The sequence below is a fragment of the Calypte anna genome, chromosome 2, assembly GCF_003957555.1.
Source record: "Calypte anna isolate BGI_N300 chromosome 2, bCalAnn1_v1.p, whole genome shotgun sequence".
In the NCBI taxonomy this organism is placed as follows: Eukaryota; Metazoa; Chordata; class Aves; order Apodiformes; family Trochilidae; genus Calypte; species Calypte anna.
In genome coordinates, this window is record NC_044245.1 from 100,225,821 (window position 1) to 100,247,797 (window position 21,977).

Below are 21,977 nucleotides of genomic sequence, written 5' to 3' on the forward strand. Positions count from 1 at the left end.
GAAATTAAAAGTGAACACTGACAGATGCTACCTTGCAGTGGATTATCATTAACCTGGCCATAACCCCTCCAGAGAGGCTCAACAAAGGTATTTCAGCCAATGTATCTCCTATGCAATTTAGGGGTCAGTGAAGAGATTACGGATAAAAGGTTCAAGCAAAAATATAATCAGACAATAGAAGTTATTTCAATATTAATGATTACAACACCTCAGTGCCTTTTGCTGTCATCATTCTACAGACACAAACATCTTGTTACAGTTGTTCTTACTTCTATCACAGAAGAGATTAAGCCTGTGACTTAGCCTATATTCACCCTATGATTTCTTTTACTCCTTTTTCTTCAAGCATTTTTACTGCTACTTGTCCCCCTTGATTCCAGGCAGAATACAGATACAAGGCAACAATCACCTTATTTCTTTGAGCCCCACCTTTTGCAGATGTATTCTGCTACCAGTTCAATATTTCATTAAGCCATTTCGAAAACTAACTTCAATCTTTTAGAAAAAATACAGACCTTTAGCAACATAAATCATTAAATGAGTAGCTTCTTAACTGCTAACACATTTACAGTCACACAAAGTGTAATGGCAGGTCTGGGGTTTAGAGAAAGTGGGTTTCCAATGCCATTACTCCACCTGCACAACAAATATTAACAGTAAATAATGAAAAATCTCCTTTCTATTTGGATATTTAAAAAGAGAATCTGAAGGCAAAGCTGAGCTATCTGTATACACTGAAATGCAATTTCAGGGTAAAAAAAAAATGTATGAATCACACCTTTCCAGTCTCTTTGAAAATTTAATTCAACAGTAATGGTAGGTAATGGCAAAATCTCAGTGCCTAGAATGACTACTGTTGACAGTAAGCATGACTGATTTGGGAACCAAGTATTTTAAGAAGCTACAAACAACGTAAATGGGCTCATTGAGGAATTATTTCAATGGAAAATTTTCTAGAGAGGACAGTCCACCCTGGTAAACTGATTCCATAGCTGAACAAGACACAATAGGGACATACCTGCCCCTACCTTCTCTACCCCTCTCCAATGCATGTATCATGTCTCAGTGTTATACATAATAAAGATAGGTTTTTGAGCTTCTCATAGAATCATAGAATTGGCTGGGTTGGAAGGGACCTCAGAGATCATCAAGTCCAACCCTTGAACCACCGTTGCGGTTGCTAGACCATGGCACTGAGTGCCACATCCAGTCTCTTTTTAAATATCTCCAGGGATGGAGAATCCACTACTTCCCTGGGCAGCCCTTTCCAATGCCTGATCACTCTCTCCGTAAAGAAATTCTTTCTAATATCTAACCTAAACTTCCCCTGGCAAAACTATACAGAATCTACAATTTCTAAAAGTAATACCAGCATTCAATCCAAATCCTTGTATCTTTACCGAGAGGGTGATCAGGCATTGGAATGGGCTGCCCAGGGAAGTAGTGGATTCTCCATCCCTGGAGATATTTAAAAAGAGACTGGATGTGGCACTCAGTGCCATGGTCTGGTAACTGCAGCGGTAGTGGATCAAGGGTTGGACTTGATGATCTCTGAGGTCCCTTCCAACCCAGCCAATTCTATGATTCTATGATCTTAGTTTAGAAAAGCAAGACAATGTTTTCTTTATGTGGGAAGAACCCAGACAACTCCAAACTTCATAAGCATTTATTTTTCCTACAGTTACACTGGTTTACACACTACATGCCTGGTACCTTTGCAAAATAAGCACTGAAACTCTCCAAATCCCAGCTCATTTGCAAATTTACTGCTTGACACTGAGGGAGCAAGGACAGTAACTAAGTGTGATTGTGTGATCAGTATAGCAATCAATCATTTCTGATACTTCACCTCACTCACTCTGTAGTACCCATTTATTTTGAGAAAACAAAACTTGAAGCACATTGCATATCATGGTTTCTCCCTCAACACATCTGGGCTAATATGGTTTTGAACAGCCTGGGTAACTTTAGAAATGACTGTGGGTTTCCTATGTGCAGCTACTGGAAACGTATTTTGGTGTGAGTATATAAACATGCCTAAAACAGCCATTCCTCCACATCAATGATCTGATCTCTGCTGCACCTCAGGAAAGCTATTTCATATAGTCATATCACTGCCCTGGAGGGCTCACAAACTTCAGAAAGAACTAATAAAATAAAATTAAAAAAAACCCCAAACTTACTTACTGGTGTTCTGAATGTTAGGAAATAATCAATTTTTTTTTTACAGAGAAATGGGAATGTAAGCCTTGGCTACAAAGCAATACAATCAGATACAAAAGAACCAGAAGATACAGGGGATCAGTATAAGAAATAATAACTTCAGACAGATTTTTTTTTAAAAGATGTGGTGTATTTTGACTAAAAAATAGATTTCTAGGTCTGAGTTTGTTTAGTATATCCACATGAAAGCTAGAGATCATGCCTCTGTACTAAAACTATATGGCACACTGCCCACTAATGCATTTTTCAGCAATGGTCATTTAGTAAAAGAAATGCAACAAAAATCATGGGACTTAGCCAAATAATTTAAGTCTAGTTTACAAGACAGTTACAGAAATCCATGTTTATTTTGGGTTACATGATTCTATGATACCAGGCTACGTAACTATGCATAATTAAAGATCCAGAGGAGATCACAGGCTTAGTCTAACAGATTAAACACATCAAACAGTTCAAAGACATTCATGTTTTTCTGTTCAGGGCTCTCCTTCACCTGCAAGACACAAACTGATGAACCTGTCTCTTGTTCCAGGGACAGCTATAGTTGATAATACAGGACTGCTTCTAACCTCTCTAACTAGTTTCAAATTCCTACAGAAGTTAACAATGTGACAACTGCATATTTAGTGGAATTATCGAAAAAAAACCAAGCCTGTTTGGAAATTTTATGACTGATTATTAGGGTCATTTTGCAAATCTGTCAATCTTGTGCTTTCTGTCATAGGCAGTAGGTCAACTGCAATTGGACTGGGGAAATGAGCCACAAATTAAGTCTCTGTAGAGAGTTCCAGAAAGCCAGCATTGAAAATATGCTAGCAAAGCCAGGTACAGAGACAACTAAACTGAAAACAGACTCTCAGGCTCCTGAGCTTGTCTGATACACAAGAAAGTGTACTTTAACTGGGCTTCAAATTATCAATTTCTCATGAATAAGAGCATTTGTTTTTATTCACATTTCACATATCACAGAATTGTTCTGCTTTAAAAGACCTTTAAGATTTGTATGAAAAAGGTGGTGTTTGTAAAATTCATCTTCTTGTAGGAGGTATTTTCTCCTATGAGTCATATACAAAGTACTAACCAACAGAATCTCTAGTCCTATACAGTCTATTTTTTAAAATTTTTCAACATTATATTAAGTTTCTGGATTGGGGCTTCCATAAGTAAATTGTACTTGTGATGCACTTCTGTCCTTAGTCACCTAACTAGATGATTAGTGCTGGGACAGACCATATCAGATTTCACACCACTAAGATCTCAACATGATTACTATTTTCTAAGAATACCAGGCATTAATTGTCTACTACTTCCCTATTTCACCTTTCACAAGTCGAAATGACCTGTGAAAAGGCACAAAAATAGAACATTATGCACTTAATTTCTGTGCAGTACTGTTATTATGTAAGTATTTAATTTCAATAATAACCATAACATCCCATTTTGATATCAAGTTCAAACTGAGGCATGAACAGCTAACCTTCACAACATTGTATTTTAATAGGGCACACACCCTACTTTTAGCAATGTAATGAAAGCTTTTCTGGAAAGCAACTTGTAACAGCTAAAAGTAAAACTATCTGCCCCAGAATTTGGGGTAAATTGAGCTCCCCAAGCTCTGTATCAGGTGTCATTGTCTCTTTTAAACTGAGATTGTCCAAACACTCATTTTGTTCATCTGGTGCTTGAAATTGCATGAATCTAGTTCTGTTAGCTTCTCACTGATGATCAATGATCTCCAAGGGCAGAACCTTTATCAAAAGGAAAATCTCAAATACAGAAGTTAATGACCATCTGACAGCACAGTGGCAGTTGTTGTCACCTCAACGACAGGTTTGTCTAGCTCATTTAACCATAATTACACAGGAAACTATTAATGTACTTTTCCTTCCCTGGCCAGTGTTGCAGGGATTCTGCCCATCAGAAAATATGTAAGGAGAAAGCAGAGCCATGTCAGCACTGGCTGCCCTGCTGAGAACAGCAGTCATTACAAGTGTCACTAACAACACAAGCTCCAATCTCTTTATTCCTACCTGGAACAGACAGCAATGGGCAAAAAATAAGGCCTGCTGCAGAGTTAAGGAGAATTGTTAAATTTGCTCTAATCTTAAGAACAAAAGAACTCATGGCCAGACAGAAAAAAAAGAACTGCTGCCTGACTGAGGTGAAACGTAAAAAACACATCAGTTCACAGGAAAGTGAGAGTGGGAGAAAAGGCACTGGCAGAGGCACTTAAGCCCATTAACAAGAAGTATAATTCTCAATAGCAACGCTCAACTTCTTTTCTGTAACGCCTCTTGACTGGCTAACTAGTAAACAGAAGAAAAAATGGAAATAATTCTCTGCCAAATATGCACAGCTGTAGGTCCACCTCCGATGATTCATCAGCAGATCTAGGCATCTGCCAAGTTTTTCTTTTTTAATTTTAATTTAGGATGGGTCTAGAGATTGCACTCTACTAGGGCAAAGGAGCCTTCAGCTCATAAAGAAAGCAGCTCACAAGACAATAACTATTTCAGTGCATAGATACTTGCTTGGATGTCACAGCTTGCATTTACAATGACTAATCAGTAAATCTGAATACGATACTCAGTATAGAAGTGGTAAATTAGCAATGGCAGAGTACTTCAAATTATGTTTCTCAAAATACAGACCATTTTATAATCCATATCAACTTCCTCAGCTAAAAATAAAACTGGAATGAACTCTTCATTCATCTAAGATTTCCACCAATTTCACTGAAATTGCATGGTGCATAAACAGGTGGAGAATTTGGTCCAAAGTATCTCCTCCTACTGGGGGCTGATACTGTCTTTCAGGAGTCTATTGCTTTTGCCAGACAGGGAGCAAATTGATACCTACTCAAGACTACACAATTTATTTTGGAAGAATCAATGTACCCAAAATACAAATTTACTAAATTTGCATCAAATTAACAAAAAGGCAGGTCTTTTCTTGAAGCCAGCGTGAGAGTATTGCACACAATCAAGAGCCCTGCTCCATCCACCATTAACAGTCAATATGTTTGCAAGGCAGGGGACAAAATCTGTTTGCAAAACCTACAGAAACATTTCAATTAATGCATTTTCTATTGCTATTTTTGTTCAGTGGAAGAGAAAAAATATATAATCTGATTTATCTGAATAGTGAAATAATCTTTCATTTAATGTTCCATTGTTTCAATTTTGTTTTTTGACTTAGACTTGAGATATGACTCACATTGAAACATTAATTTAAACATATCTACTTATTATGGAAGCAACATACTATATGACTTACTATATTACACTCTTTTGACATTTTAAAAACAACATTTAAATGGTTCCCAACTGATTTTTTGAAGGCCTATGTCACTGAAAATATGGTCTTTTTCTCCTCTGAGCAGAAACAATTTTTGAAATACCCTATCTGTGGGAATGATAATATTTTCTGACCTTCACATTAATACAATGCTTTTAGAAAACATTTTTAAAAGTGTACTACATACAAAGTGTCAAATAATGTTATAGTAAAACTGAATTACCAAGTAAATGAACAATTTAAATATATTCAGAAGTCTTAGGGAATTTCAACTAAGAGGTTTATAGTTTAGTTGCTCTAATTCATTTGAAGCATGATTCTGCTTCCCGTGTTTTCAGAATGGAAAACATTTATGAATTTTTTCTGTAAATGAATGTTTGATGATTTTTCCAAGTATTAATAGAAAGAATATTTACTGAAAAAGACTGAAGAGCAACTAAAAAGGAATGAGAAACTTAATATTGTTTTTAGTTAAAAAACTAAAATGTATTCCTTTAAAGAGCATGCTATTACCATATGTACCTGAAAACTAGTACTTCAGTCTGTCTCATGCAAGCAGCACCCCATTTTCTGTAACTATATAAAAATAACTCCTACTTTCCCAAGAGTTTTAAGCCTGAGCTTTAAAAGAGAGATATCTACTGGACTGCTGTTTTTGGCTGCTGGTTAACAAGATTAAGCAAACTTAAATGCATCTCATTTCACAACTGAACAAGACCCCAAATATTTTCTTAATCCAAAAACTGTCATGTACTCCTTGTACTTGAAAGCGAAAAAAGGTGAAAAGCCTCAGAAAGGGATTTACTAAATTCACAGAAGAACCCTTCTCATTCATCACTTGATGACAGCAGAGAATGAAACAAAGGCTTTGGGTAAATAAAGAATCATATAATGGTATTACTAAGGACTGTATCAAAATGAAAAGTTATTACTTCCTGAAAGTTATGCTTCAGCTTATCCTCATTTTTTAGTGCTGTCTCCTATTAAATCCACTCCAGTAATTGTAACTCATGACGTTTGTGCATGATCATTATTCATGAAAAAGTAGTAATATGTACACAGCAACAAATGGAAATGCTTGTACAATGGAAATGGAAATGGAAATGTTGCTATATTTTCAACAGAACAAATGAGAAAGAAACCACTAAGAATTCTAAAAATAGTTACTTAGGCACAAATTTTTCATAGACATGGTAGTGATATTTATACCCTTTACTTTTCTGCTAAGAAAATTTGTTAAACAATGATATTCAGGACTCTAATGCACAGTATGAGGAATAAGAAACTGCTATAAAGCTAAATATTTAATTACAATACTGACCATGTTGTTTATATTTTGGTAAAACTTCTACAAAGTTTGTTTTTATAGAGAACCTTTCAGTATTAGCATTCACAAGTTAGGCATGGAACAACATGGCAGAAAGTGTGTCTCTGATGACAAAGAAGTTACTTACAGGTAGTAAGTGTAGGAGTGATAGCTTCTTCTGCCATGATGGTGGAAGGATTAGGCAGTGTGGAAAAGATGAAATGGAAGGAAAGAAAAGCCAAATATTAATGTATGAAGAATCAAGATGAAAATGAGACCAGAACTGGTGACACAAATGAAAGGTAGCAAGAATGCATATCTGGGTATATCATGCAATGTGTCTGGAGCAGACAGAGGACATATCCAATCTCCATACAACTTTAAGCAATACAATATATAATGCATCTCCAACTGTTAAATCAAACCACCTTAAAGTATGCTCAATAAGTAATGTTAGATATTTAATGTACATCTATCTCTGCATATAAAACACACAAAAACACTCCCAAATTAAAGTGATAAAACACCTCCAACTGCATCTCAACTGAATTAGGCAAGAGGATATGGATCTACTAACATGGTGCCAGAAGTTTAACAAGGCAGAAGTTCAGAACATGTATTCAGTAGCTTCTCTTACTGCCACAGTATTGTAGAATCTTTGGATATCTATTTCTTTATTTAAAAAAAATCACTTCTGTCATTGAAAGGACTAGAACATGTTTCCACAGGGAACAAACCTGTGGCCACAGCTTTTTTAACTTCTTAGGCTTTTTTTATCCCTACTTAAATTCAGAAGAAAAGAATTCCTTGTCATGCAAATACAAAGGCTATCCTTGCTGGCTAAAATGATCATGGTGGTATTTCCCCATGTGTCAGAGGAAAAAGAACTGATCCTGTGTTTGTTATTTCTGCCCAAGTGAAAGTCCCAAAGAACAAGTTGGAGACACACAGCACCACCATCCTGAGAAATACGGAACCGGTCAGTTTTTCCTACATCACCTCTTACACCACTAGATCCTTCACCCAGACATGTTCTGCATGAGAACAAACTATAGAAGCCCTCCAGCTACACTCTTCTGCTTTACACTCTCTCTCCTCCTGTTATAAGCCTGCTACAAGCAGGACTGCAAGTCTCCAAAAGGGGCAAGTTCAGACCTAAATGAATTCCATATATTGACTGCAATTAAAAGGAGGCTGGAGATCTTAAAATATCTCTAAGAAGAATGTCAAGCTGCATTCACGTTTTGGTAAGATAAAAGACTGAAAGGAACATGTAGGCATTTGTGATTTTTACAGCACATACGTACAGCCCTTTGACTACAGAAGAAACATGTAAACAGGCCTTGCAAAGGACTGTTAGTTATAACTAACATTAAGTTGCCTCTAGCTACATGCTTCAGGCATGCCTTTGAAAAGGAGGCTTTCATGAAATTTTCTCTCTCATCTTCTTTGTGTGAAGATGCCGTTAGAAATATTTCCCAGTTTTTATTCCCACTTTTCTAGTGCAAGCAGTATTGTTCAAACACAAGAGGCTAGATACTTAATGTCTAATCACGTGGCACATCTGCAAATATACACACTTGCTGAAATTGAGTTTTAAGATACGTATCTAAAATTAGAGTAAGGGGAAAGGCATCAAACACTCCTTCCACCAGCACCCCTCCCACTGCCCTCAGTAAGGAGCACAAGATCAGCTCTTGTCAAAGCAGATCAACTTACCTGCTCTGCTAGAAAGGGGCTGTTTTCTGATTCAGTCCTAATTATATCTCCTCCTGCCCTTCTTTTCAGAATTACTCATTCTCTCACTTTCATTTACAATCTCATGACACTGCCAACCCTGTTTCTTGCCATATGTTGCCACAACAGAGACTTAATATAATTAGTACAAATGCTCTCATACTTCTAAAAGATGCATAATAATTTGACAAACAACAATACATACAATTAATCAGTTAAGCTTTGCTGGTACTCATGTGCAGAATTCTGCCAAATATGTTATAATGATAGATTATACTTTATGAAAAAAATGCTAAAAATCCAGGAGCTTTAATTTGTGTAAATGTCCCATTAAAAATTTGTGCAAGATGGGAAAAATGAAAAGTCTCATGCTCCAGTTATTTTTATATTGTTACAGTTGTAAGATTTTCCAAATAGCAGTCCTTGAGAAAGAACACTATGATTTTTGACACTGAAGAACACCAGACACTGAAAAAAACAGGTAAAAAGAATAAATTAAAAACCTACAGAAACAGAATATTTTAGAGTTTCAAGTCCTCAGACCACATGCAAAAGCACCATTCATAATTGAAAAGACTGAGCTTTTTGAAGAAATAGGGAGATGTTCCATTTTATTTGCTACACAATGTATACAAACATCTCTGTGTATGAAAAGTTTTTTTATGTTAAAGAGAGTGACACAAAGATTTTGGCTAACCTTGGCTGAATTTTCTGTGCATGGCTCTTCAGTCACCTTCCCCTGGAGAGTTTATTTTATATCAAGAAATTGTTTCTATATATAGTGATAATGAGATGTTCTATTCTATCCTACAGCAGTGAAGACATAAATAAATTTCATAAATATCACCTACAGAATAAGTCCCCAGAATAAAATGTATCAAAACCAATGCAGCTGGCTGCAGGAAGTTTTTCTCACTAAAAGGGAAGACTTGTGGAAGTGTATAATTACCACAGTCTCCCTTTTGTAGCCGGGCAAGAAGGAAAAGTAAGGTTCAGGTGTAGCTCTGGGAGAAGATGGAAGTTTTACTTCAGTCCTATTATCTCCAGTTTCTATCTTAACCACTTGAAATTGTTGGCAAAGGTGTATAACTTAGCCTGATTTGCTATCAGGGAATAAGAATAATGTTTTCTCAGCCCAGCTCCACTGAGTGAGTGTAAAAGCCTTCTTTATCCACTGCCAAGAACCTGAGACTCTGAGTTAAACAGATGCCACAATTACATACATTAGAAACTATAGGAAGGTTGAAGCATAGAGACAATTGAAAACAGAAATTAAGGCTAGGCAAAATAAAATAACTTTTTTTTTATGGATAAATGCAATGCAAAGAAAAAGTCCATTCTCCAACTGAAGCCAAAGCCAATGTAATTACATTTTGATAACCAGTTCCTTACTGAACTCTTACTGCTTCAGCAATATGGTAGCCCTGAAAAAAATGGCTGCCCCAAAGACGTATATACTTTTAAGCACACCTTGAAACAGTAAATCTAATACTGCAACTTCTGCATGCTTTTTAAAATTAGCTGAAATGAAATATATTAAAAAAAGGAAAAAACAAAAAGAATACAGCAGTAAGTTTTGATGTAATTGTTATTGTTTTTCCAAAAGCTGTGGCAACAGTTCTCATTTTTCACTGGTCTACTTTATGTTGACCTAAAGGTGAATTTACTTGCTGCATCATTTATTTATTTATTTTATTTTTAGTAAAGTCCTATGCAGGTATATCAAAGACTCAGAAAGGACCTTGATTGAGATTTAATATTCAAGATCAGATTAAAAATCCACTTTATTGTGGAGCAAGTGTGCAAACACAAGTATTGGTTTCACTGAGTTTGTATTATCTCTTACATGAGAGATTCAGGGCACAGCTGAAGGAAAGAGCACAGAGAAAAACCTACCAGCAATATTCTAACTTAAGAGAGAAGAGTCATCTCACTGATATTACCATATTATATTAAGAAAACCTTGCAGGTTGCTAGTCTGCATTACATGACATCTTCGTGTAGGAATGTGGTTGAATGGATAAGATAGAACAGAACACTTAAAGAATTTTGAACAACCAAGTGGGGAGGAAAACAAGAAAGCACCAACAGTCTTCCCCTGACCCAGATGACAGGCATACAAATTTGGTTTCCTTTAGTCAAAGTGTGAGCATCTACAGAGAAAACATTTTAGTGCCCGTGATGTTCATACTTAGTCAGGACATTCACTCAATGGTGACTCCATCCCATACACTGAAGGCAACCTTATCTCTCTGGGTCCCATTTTACAATCTAACTACTTCAGAAGACCACTGTATAGTGAAATTAATCAGGAAACCTAATGACTATAGATAGTTACAAAAACTCTCTACCTACTGCTTCGACAATCCCCATATCCAAAGCACATCTTTGCTTCACTGAAAATTTTGCTTTGAGCCTTGTCTAGTCTTGTCTAAAAAATTAAAATCAAAGAAGTTAATTTATGAAAATCTGTGGTGCCTGGCACCAATCAAGCCAAGAATGGTTGCTGGCTGAACTGGGGTGGCTATTAAAGAAATATGTTGGATAAAAACATGGTTACCATGTACAGTGTACTTCTCAATCTCTTGGCAATGGAAAGAAATGGTTTGAAATTTAGTTAATTAACCACTGTGAAGCCCCAGAGACAGGGACAATTTAATCTACAGCTGATATGGAGATCAAGTCTACAAGGACCCATTTCCATGAAAGAATGAGTAACACACAGTATGTGCCTTAAGATATGCTCTGGGACAGTGGAGTGTGAATAGGATATTGCTGTAGTCAACTGCAAGAAAGAAAAGTTTCAGAGCATGTAGAATCAGTTCAGTGAAACTTAGCACTATAGTCCAAAGAGTCTACACATAATAGTGCAGAGAGGAAACTGGTTCTCAGGGGAAAGATGCCACTGAATGACAAGGTGCTATTTGATTTTGCAATCAGATCTTCATGCCAGTAAAACTCCTGATAAAGTGAACAAAATAAAATGATCAAGTGCAGCAGACAAATGACACGCTAGCTTGATAAGACTGTTTCACAAAGTAGCACCTAACATATCATAAAACTGCAAAAACACTAGTTACACTAAACTTTTAGAATGATTTATACATTTTCTTCAAATGCATAATGTATACACAGTAACTGAGCCAAGGTGAAACCATAGGGGCTCTTAGAAGCATAGTGAATTAATGCACCTATAATAATCTACTGAACAAATGGTTCATCTTTAGCTTAAGTCATAGGAGTAATTGTATTCAAAACCTTCTATGATACAGCATCTGTTTTAGAGGTCTGGGATACGATGTACCTACCTCCTGAAACTCTCATTAAAGCCTAGTCACATCCTGTTACACAGATGAACTGTTCTTACTTTTTAATATTCACTTCAACTCCCTTCATGGTTTGTTTTGTTCAAGGCTGTAGCATCATATGTTTAAGTCATTGGTGTCATTCTTTGCATACCACACAATGAAATTTTATGTATTTGGCAAATTTGTTCCTGGACTTGAATTTTCAATAGTTTCATCTCTGTCACAAGCAGATTTATTCCAAACCCTAAAAAAACTCACACAATGCACTTTTCTTCTAACAACAGAATTACTATGAATAATAATTACTGTGCCATGGTATACAGAAGGAACCAACTATCCTTCTGAATTAACATGCAAACACTTAAGATTCAAGCCTTCCTGTCTCTAACAATTAAGATTATCAAAAAGCTCCTCCCTAGAGAATGAAGCAAGAGCTGGTACAGCATCCATTTAGCCAGAGACCCTGACACCTTATTTACTTCGAAACTATTTGGATCATTTTGCAATGTTGTCCCTTCAAGATTAAGAAGAACTTGTGTCCTTTGGGTGAATATATTCTACCTTTGGCACAAACACTTAAGGAGAGGGTCAGAACTGCAAGAGAGTGATGAATGCTGGTCAGGAATTGAGCAGCCAGACAATGCAAGAAGCCTTCCTCCCTGCATATCAAATGCTGTGTCTGACCCTAGGGAGGACTTTGGGAGTTCAACTGTTAAACTGAAGGTATGAATGATGCAAAAAATCAGAAGTGGGAAGAAAAAAGTACTCCAGAGTTAGAACAGACTTTATCTCTGCCACACTTTATTGAGATTTGGCTACTGGCTCAATTTCATTGCCTCTGCAGACAGGGGCTTCAGTTTCAGTCTCTTCAGTAGGGTAGCTTTTGACTACTTAACCTCCCTCTTGTAGGCAGGTAGCTCTTGTGTACCTCTTTACCTGGCTCTCAGCCCTGGACACAGCTCATCTTTCTTTGCACAGAGTCCTTCTTACTCATGGCCCTGTCTCTGTCTTCAAAAGTCAGAAGCAGCTGCTTCATTTGCCTGCCCTGATGCACTGTCAGGCAGCTGCCTCCTTAACTGTGCACCTCCACTGTTCAAATTCAGGAAGAATTTTAGGCAGCTCAGGGGTATGAACTACCTCCAGGCCTGCCAAACTGGTTAAAATACAATTCAATCACATAGTGTTGGGATTACCAAAATCAGGCCCAGATTGCTCGCAAAAGAAGAAAAGGGGATGGACATGGGGTGAATGGCAAAGGAAACGAGGGCTTATGGTACAGTAAGAAGACTGTGGCAGATTTGGTAAAGGTAAAACTCATGAGCCAGCCCCTCTGTACAGCTCTCACACATTCCCAGTCCCATGTATTCAGCTACAAATCTTGCATTGCTCAGGATACAACCTAGGAACTTGATTATATTTACTAATAAATTTCTTCAAATCTAGACCTAGCTTCTAACATCACATGGAATTTTTCTTACCTATGTCACCTCCCTAGCTATGAGATATTTTTCCTTTTACAGTGTTGAGAGAGGTCACCAAGTTTAAATACGTATTTCTAACGTTGTAGTGGTTTTCAAGCAATACTCAAAGCAATAAAATCTCTATACATGTGTGTGCTGAACTAGCACTGGGAAACATTCAGCATCATTGCAAAATTTTAATTTCTTTTCAGGGAATGAAGTTTACAGACAACAATACAGACCACATTCTAAGCACTAATTACCTTAGCTCTAGCTCCTGTTTGATTGAGGATTTCTGTTACATTGAAGAATGAAGCTTCATCTACCTTTCACCTAATCTGTTGAACATAGTGGAGACTCACACTATCAGCATAGAGATACTGTTCTATTATTAGAGTCTGTCATGCAGTACTAATGCATAAAGTGCTAGAATCATTAAACTCAGGTTGTTTTTCTTCTATAACAAAGCCACAAACATTAACTCATAGAAAATGCTAAGGGATGAAACAGATATTTCAGTGTTATTAAAACTCAGCAAAGCTTCAGAGGTGGAAGGGAGCAATACCTCCTGAAGTTCGTGCCAAAAAGCACAAAGGTGTCTGGATATTTTCACCAGTATCAAACTGAGAATTTCTGTAGGAGAATCTGTGATATAAACATGTACATGGAAAACATAAATCAATTGCTCACCTTTTCTTCATTACCAGCACAACTCCCAGAAATATAATGACGAACAGCAAGATGCCTGCAATGACTCCAGCAATTTTGACAGTATGGTCAGTCTGATTCTCAGGTTCTGGGTCTGGTTTTCGAGTGGCAGCACCTACGGCATCAGTAAATGCAAAAAGAGGAGGAAGGAGAAGAATAAGGATGTTATTCTTTTTATGTTTATATATTTAACCTGCTAATGTCATTAGTCTTATCCAGGGCCAACAGGTATCAATGCTTGCTCTTCTAACAAAAAATCCTGCTTTCATATGCATTGACAGGAATATAATTCTTCATACTGTTCCATGACATTTTGTTAGACCACAACACAGGTGGGATACCACAGTGAGCCCTCACCTTTTTATAAGAGTCTCTTCACAGATTCACCAAGTTCCATATTTGTATTATCAGTGCTGGCTCCCTTTTCTTTCTGCCATTTAGAAACTTGCTCACAACACAATAACTATCCTAAGCCTTTATCCAAATTTGATTTGCTGGAACATTTTCCTCAATTACTTTTCATAAATGAAGCTGTAATTCCATAACATATTAGCTTGAACACCTGGAAAAGTGAGATAAGCTCATTTACCATGCATTTTACCCGCAATTGTTTTTTCCACAATAGTGCTTTTTTTTTTTCCTGCCTTTGGAAATCTAAATCTAGGTCACATCTGGTAGGCAAAAAGACTCCTTCTAAGCAATTTATTCACAAAGTGGGAAGCAGCTGATGATCACACCACTGGCACCCACATTTAATATCTGTTTAAATGAGATAACCAGTGCCTTACAGCAGCTACTGTCTTAGCTCTTCCAGCTTCTCCATTTAAAAAAAAAAATAACATCGTTTGTACTGTTTACTGTATAATGTGATGGAATGTCAAATCCATGTCTCATGAAATATCCATTTCCTCTGCTAAATGAGTTCAGGATGAAAAATGTTGAGGAAGCAACATTAAATTCACTAAAATGATTTTATTTTTTTATGGACTTCCAGGGTTTTTTTAATCAAAACATGACAGTGTTCATCATTTGAGGCACCATGCCATAAAGTGGACACAGGGATTTATGGATCACTTTCCTGCTATAGCTTTTTTGGGAAGGAAGAAAGAATAGTAAAGCCTAAGTGAAGTGCAATATTTTTAGACCAACTTCTTATATCACTGTCTGGGTTTCAAAAAGGATTTTGAAAGCACCAGCTATATTTTACAATTTTACATGTTTTACATATTTTTTTCTTAAGAAAGAATCAGTTTACATGCAGAGATATTTTCTGAAAAGTCCAATGTAAACATTTCCAACTTTCCTTCTCAGTTGTAAACAGGATATTGTAATATGGGTAGGACTTCTCAGCACCCATATTTATACTTTTGGCCTGCGTCTTCAAAACACCCTACCACCAAAAATGCCAGGAAAACCTGGCAATTTTTTATTGCTGTCAGACAAAGTGATGGAGTTTAAACAAAATATATCTAGTGATAACTGCAGGAATCATGTTCTGTGGAAAATTCTCACCACAGCACTTGGCGTGAATGCTAAGTTAGAGAAGATGATCTGCTACCTATCTCTGTCCCCAGTCCCAGCAAAATATTAGTTTAATAGCAATAAACTGCAATTCTGAATTAGTAATATTCTTAACCTGTGTAAGTACAAGTAAGAGAATCTGGCTCCCTATTTTCTTCAATGTAGATACGTACGTTCTACGTACGTAGATATAGAACGTTCTGTTCTATAGGAGTTGTATTTTTATTTTTCTTATGTCATATATAAATCATTTTGTTAAACTTTATATTGCTGCAACCTGCATGACACAAAGAAGTGTAGCAGATATTTAGAAGACATCTAGAGTATCTTAGTGCAAAAGGTGGCTGTTACTCGAGTTTGGTAAACAGAGGCAGCAAATCGTGTATGATGCAAATGGTATGACATGATAGGGATTTCATAATCCTCTTTGCAATCTAAAACCCAATCAAGGAAGAATGAAAAGTCAACAAGAAGCAGCATCTTTTCGGATATAATTTTTAAGTGTTCCAATATTTATTCTTTGTTATCTCCTTCAAGTGTAGTCAGCAGGAATTCAGCAAGGGAAAGTCATTCTTGACCAATCTGATAGCCTTTTATTATGGCATAACTAGATGGATACATGAGGGAAGGGCAGTTGATGCCATCTGACATGGCTTTTCACACTGCCTCTCATGGCATCCTCACATACAAACTTCAGAAGTGTGGACTGGACTATTGGGTAGTGAGATGGACAGGGAACTAGCTGAAGGACAGAGCCCAGAGAGTTGGGGTCAGTGGGGCTGAGTCCAGATGAAGGCTTGTGACCTCAGAGGTCAGTAATGGGTCCAGTTCTGTTCAATATATTCATCAGTGACCTGGACAAAGGGATGGAGTGTTTCATTATCCTATGAGGAGAAGCTGAGGGAGCTGGGGCTGTTCAGCCTGGAGGAGGCTCAGAGGAGACCTCATCACTCTCTACAACTCCCTGAAAGGAGGGTGTAGCCAGGTGGGGGCTGGGCTCTTTTCCCAGGCAACTCTCAGCAAGACAAGAGGGCACGGTCTTAAGTTGTGCCAGGGGAAGTTTAGGTTAGATATTAGAAAGAATGTCTTTACCGAGAGGGTGATCAGACATTGGAATGGGCTGCCCAGGGAAGTAGTGGATTCTCCATCCCTGGAGATATTTAAAAAGAGACTGGATGTGGCACTCAGTGCCACGGTCTGGTAACTGCAGCAGTAGTGGATCAAGGGTTGGACTTGATGATGTCTGAGGTCCCTTCCAACCCAGCCAATTCTATGATTCTATGATTAGCAAAGTTGCTGATGATACAAAACTGGGAGGGGTGGCTGACAGGCCAGAGGGCTGTGCTGCCATCATCCATGGCCTGGAAGTCTTGTAGAGCTCGGCATGGAGAAAACTTATGAATTTCAATAAAAGTAAGTGTAGAGTACTCCATCTGGGTAAGAACAACCCCATGAACAGGTTAGGGCTCGAACTGCTGGAAAGCAGATCTGAGGAAAAAGACCTGGGAGTCATTGTGGACAACAGGCTCACCATGAGCCAACTATTTGCCTGCATAGCCAAGAGGGCCAGTGACATCCTGAGGTGTATCAAGTGTGGCCAGAAGGTCAAGGGAGGTTATCCTCCCCTTTTATTCTGCTATGTTGAGGCCTCACCTGGAGTATTGTGTAGAAAAGTGTGGCCAGAAGGTCAAGGGAGGTTATCCTCGCCTTTTACTCTGCTATGGTGAGGCCTCACCTGGAGTATTGTGTGGAGTTCTGTGTCCCCCAGTTCAAGAAGGACAAGGAAATAATGGTGAGAGTCCAGCACAGGGCCACTATGATTCAAGACTGGAAACATCTGGCCTATGAGGAAGGGCTTTGAGAGCTTGGGCTGTTTAGTTCAGACAAAAGGAGGCTTAGGGGGTTCTCACCAGTCTTTATAAATATCTAAAGGGTGGGTGTCAGGACAATGGGGCAAGACTCTTCTCTGCCGTGCCCAGTTAGAGAACAAGAGATAATGGTCACAAACTGGCACACAAGAGATTTAACTGGAATATGAGAAAATACTTTACTCTGAGGCTAACAGAGCACTGGAACAAATTGCCCAGGGAAATTGTGGAGTCTCCATCCCCAGAGACATGCAAAACCTGCCTGGATGTGTTCTTGTGTAATCTGCTCTAGGGGATCTTGCTCTAGCAGGGGAGTTGGACTAGATGGTTTCCAGAGGCCCCTTGCAACCCCTATCATTCTGCAGTTCCATGATTTGGTGTGTTTCAGGATACCTCACCCTACTGGAATACTCACTGATAATGCCTTCCTAAAATCAAATTCTGCCTTCTGCTTTCATTCTTCTCATTCCAGTGCTAGTTTTCAGATCAGGAATGATAAAAAGTAAGCAAAGGCAGCTTTGCTACATTTTCACAAAGAACTCTCAACCATCCAATGTGTTTTATCTCAGTGTCATGCCTTTCTTTGACAGAACAGGGTCCTCACTTTAGAGGAACTACATAGACTTATAGTATGCAGATAAGATAAAATAAAATCATATTCAGTGCACACACCATTTCTGCATATCATCAAGCAGAACTTTCATGAAATGCCTTCAATGACACAGTGTTACTCTCTTGGGAGTCATGAACAAGCTGGAGAATCCACCTCTATTGCAAACTCTCCTAAAAACAAAGCCTACACAAGGAGGGGTAGAGAGCCTAACATCAGGGTGCTGAAACTTCCATGTTGCAAAACCTATTGATTATTCAATTGAGGTTATCCTCAATTTGTTTAAGAAAAGTGCATGTAATGCCACTCTGAGTTAGGGAAAAAGCTTCCCATCATGATGGATATAGCCTGATTCATAATAAAGATTGTATTAAAGAGGGGTAAACATAATGCTTGATATGCCTTTTAATTGACATGCTTATCATTAATTATTATAAAAAGACCAATATTGGTATTTTCTCACTCTTCCTCGATTTCTACTCAGTATCTCATTCATTACTTGGCAAAATTTTGCTCCTTTCCTGGTGTTGGTGGGTTCCAGAATCCACTGGGATAAAAGAACCAAATTTGCCACCTTTCATCTTTCTTGAGTACCCTTTGAGTCTCTTAGTATTAACAATTCTGGATCAAATTTCTTCATTTTATTTAATACTGCCTATTCCTTTAACATATTTCAGTTTTTCTACATCAGGATTGTAACTGTATTTCTCCCCATTTTTTATACCCTTAGTATTCTGCTTGGTTTTATTTCACCATTATAGGGACACTCAATAGGTCACTGACACGTTGTTTACAGTGAAAACTGCAGTGCAGTAATTCAGTTTTGAACCCTTTACTAGTTAAAAGTGATTCAAACTTACCTCTGCTGAATACTACATACCATTTATCAAGACTAAAATTTGACTGGGAACTACCTCTTTATTCAGACTGCTTTTGTCCTGCTGAAATTCTTCACAGTCCTGTGTGAATTCTGTGAACCCACAGCACCTCGCATCATACTCAAGAGCTGTGCCCTCAACTCTTTCATGTACTTAATACACATTCTGTACAGCATATAATATCAATCCCCTAAGTGCATTAGCTACAATAAAAGCTGGTAGTTTACTTCTCTCCAGTTTCTGTCTGATAGGTAGATTTTGTTCCAGAGTAATATTTATCTCTCACCTCATCATTACTTCTTAACTGACTTTTAATCTATAGCCACACAGGCAATTGCATTGGCACCATAGAAAGAAAGGTGGCCCATATGTAAGGGGATTGAAGCAGCAAGGAGAAACAGTCCTGAAATTTGTTTTGCCAGTTTGTGGTTCTAGTTTTGTTTGTGTGTTTTCAAGACAAATTTGGGAAATTACTACTGCAAGTCTAAAAATGCTGCCTCGTTTTTTTAACCCTTACAGAAATATTGTTAAATATTTATTATTGTACCATTTTACTCTTTTTTTAGTTCTTGTTCCAATCAGTTTGTCTGATGTAGTAATATTTAGTTTCCTTGATCACTCTAGATCTTTTAAAAATATATAGCTACAGGATGAGTTCTCTATCACTAGTAAAATATTTGTTGTTAATGACAGACTGCATGTTGTCTACAACAGCTGAGCTAAGCCCACTGCATTCTCCTCACAACAGTGGAACTATCTGGGGGGTTTGTTTTTTGATTGTGGTTTTTTATTTGTTCTTTGTTTTGATTTGTTTATTTTGGTTTGGGGTTTTTTGGGTTCTTTTTGTTCATGACTTCTGGTTTTTGCACACAGAAGCCTGACTTGAAACTTGAACAATAACCTCACTTTTTTCTTACTGAAACTGTCCTGGCTGGCATGGTTAAAAGAATCCAGGCCAAACTGACACATACCCTACAGTCCACCTCCTGACAGGCAACAGGTCAGTGAACAGCAGTGAGTGCAGGACAGCTCAGGGGAGATGCTTAGAAAATGAAAGGACAAGTAGATGTTTCCTACCAGTTTAAAAAGGATGAAGGTGCTGCCTTTGGAAAGCCCTCACTTGATGAGAACAAACAAGAGTGCTTCCTTCCAGAAGTAAAAACCAAGAAATATGCTTACTGGTAAACCCCAAGGTGTTGCTAAACCCAGCAAATAAAGTGGAAGACAGTAACATTTGGTTCCATACCCTTGGTTATTTACTTTTCCAATTAATCTCAAGGATTTCAATCACATTTTTACTAATTTATTGCCCATTCTTTGTGGTTTTCCCTACAGTAGTATTTAAAATGTGATTTTTTTTTCCTTCACTTAGATAAAATGGCATTCAGTTGGCCTTATTTATGATTTTCTCTCACAGATACCATTTTGTTTGGTACTTCGCAAGACACAGTGACAATATTTTTAAGTACATGAAACACTTAAAGATTTTATTTCACTTATTTTTGAATCTCAGACCTATTCCATTAGTTTTTTTCCTAATATTGAAATCTCCTTTTCTGAAGTTAAGTGATTACTCAGACACTTCTCAGCACTGTGAAACTGAGAACTGAATTATACTCAAGTTGCTAGTACTTAGTGTCTTCCATACTGCAAATTCTTAAATTACTTCATGCAGTGAAATTTCTATTTCTGTACCATGGTTTGGAAAGCTAGGTAAAAGAAAAATTCCTCTCCCTTTGAAGAATTTCTAGTTCTCATCAGAGTTTTACAGCTCTGGTATTAGTACCATAGGAATAATTTGTGCTTTTCAGAAAATGGTTTTTCACTTCCCTGGGTGGAAAACTTCTCTTTCCTTTCTCACTCAAAAAGTGCAAGTACCATGTTATTGATAAACCCTGAAATTTCATTAAAAATAATCTGTAGGTAGCCTGTGGACAGAAAAGTTTGAGCAGAACTATTCCTTGTTAAAATGGAAGTTAAGACTATTCATAGAATGAACTAGCTAAGCAAAATACCATTCTTTTAACTTGTATGACAGCATTATCTTGTTTTCCAAAACCAGTAAAAGAAATGGACCCCTACCAAACTGAATGAAACCTCTCACTCCTCACTTTGTAATGATCTAACTTGGGCCTTGCATCTCAATGGTTTTCTGTCCCTTCCAAAAAATGTAATTGGAAATGACTGACCATTGCACAAAAAGGAATGACCAATAAAATAACCCTGGTGCACTAGTCCAAGATCTGCTAGTTATAGTTTCAACGAAAGGTAGAACATTAATGCTGTCAGTACTAAAAACTAGCTGTAGGTTGTTTTGGCTAAAGTCAAGAAATTTTGGCTTTTAGAAAAGAAATATTCCCTTTCTTTAATTACCTAGACTGGTTTGGATTGGTGTTGGTGTTTTTAATACAGTAAGTGAAATATCACTTCTCAGCACCTACTTTTAACTTATTTCACAGAGTGTCAGAAGAATTAAGCATTATACTCCTGTGTGACAGCTGCACTGTGATTAGGTGGCAAAAATCATGCAAAATGGTACAAGGCAGAAAGGATGCAGGTAGATGTGATTGCTCCCTTGGAACAGCCATCAGTAAAGTCCATTCATCCCTGCCACAAAGTAAGACTGAAAAGATCAGAGAACTTGGCTTTAAGGACTCTGCTCATACTCTCCAAGGACAACACAAATTACAAAGGCTACTACCATTATTACTCCCTATTTTTGTATGATAGTAGGATCTAGAAGCTCTAAATCAGACCAGGAGCCCCACTGAGCTAAGAACAGTGCAAGCACACAGCTAAGCAATCTTTGCCACTGAAAGCATGCTATCTAGCTGGGCTGGGCTGTAATAAGCAGGTGTAGCAATTGCAGGTGGGAGATAGAGGCAAATACTCCTCAGAAAATGCACTTATGATACAAAAATAAATGAACACTTCTGTCCTTCCTGTTTTGTTTTGTTTTTTTTTTTGTGTAGCTGGTATCACTCGGCATTCCCAAATAGTAACATAGCAGAAACAGAGGAATTTTTTACCTGTGACATTGGTTAGGGTGTTTCAAGTCTGG

General features: G+C 37.5%; 1 protein-coding gene across 6 annotated transcripts in view; it reads right to left on the reverse strand.

Annotated features, from left to right (window-relative positions):
- The window catches only part of PTPRM (protein tyrosine phosphatase receptor type M), a 466,786-nt gene that overhangs the window by 137,048 nt on the left and 307,761 nt on the right, over positions 1–21,977 (reverse strand). For 5 of the 6 annotated variants that reach the window (XM_030444842.1, XM_030444847.1, XM_030444845.1 and 2 more), the window contains one exon: positions 14,022–14,154. In XM_030444842.1, coding sequence (XP_030300702.1) covers positions 14,022–14,154 — 133 coding nt within the window. Of the gene's footprint in view, positions 1–6,974; positions 7,005–14,021; positions 14,155–21,977 lie in introns of all 6 variants that reach the window. The other variant, XM_030444841.1, reaches the window with a different exon arrangement.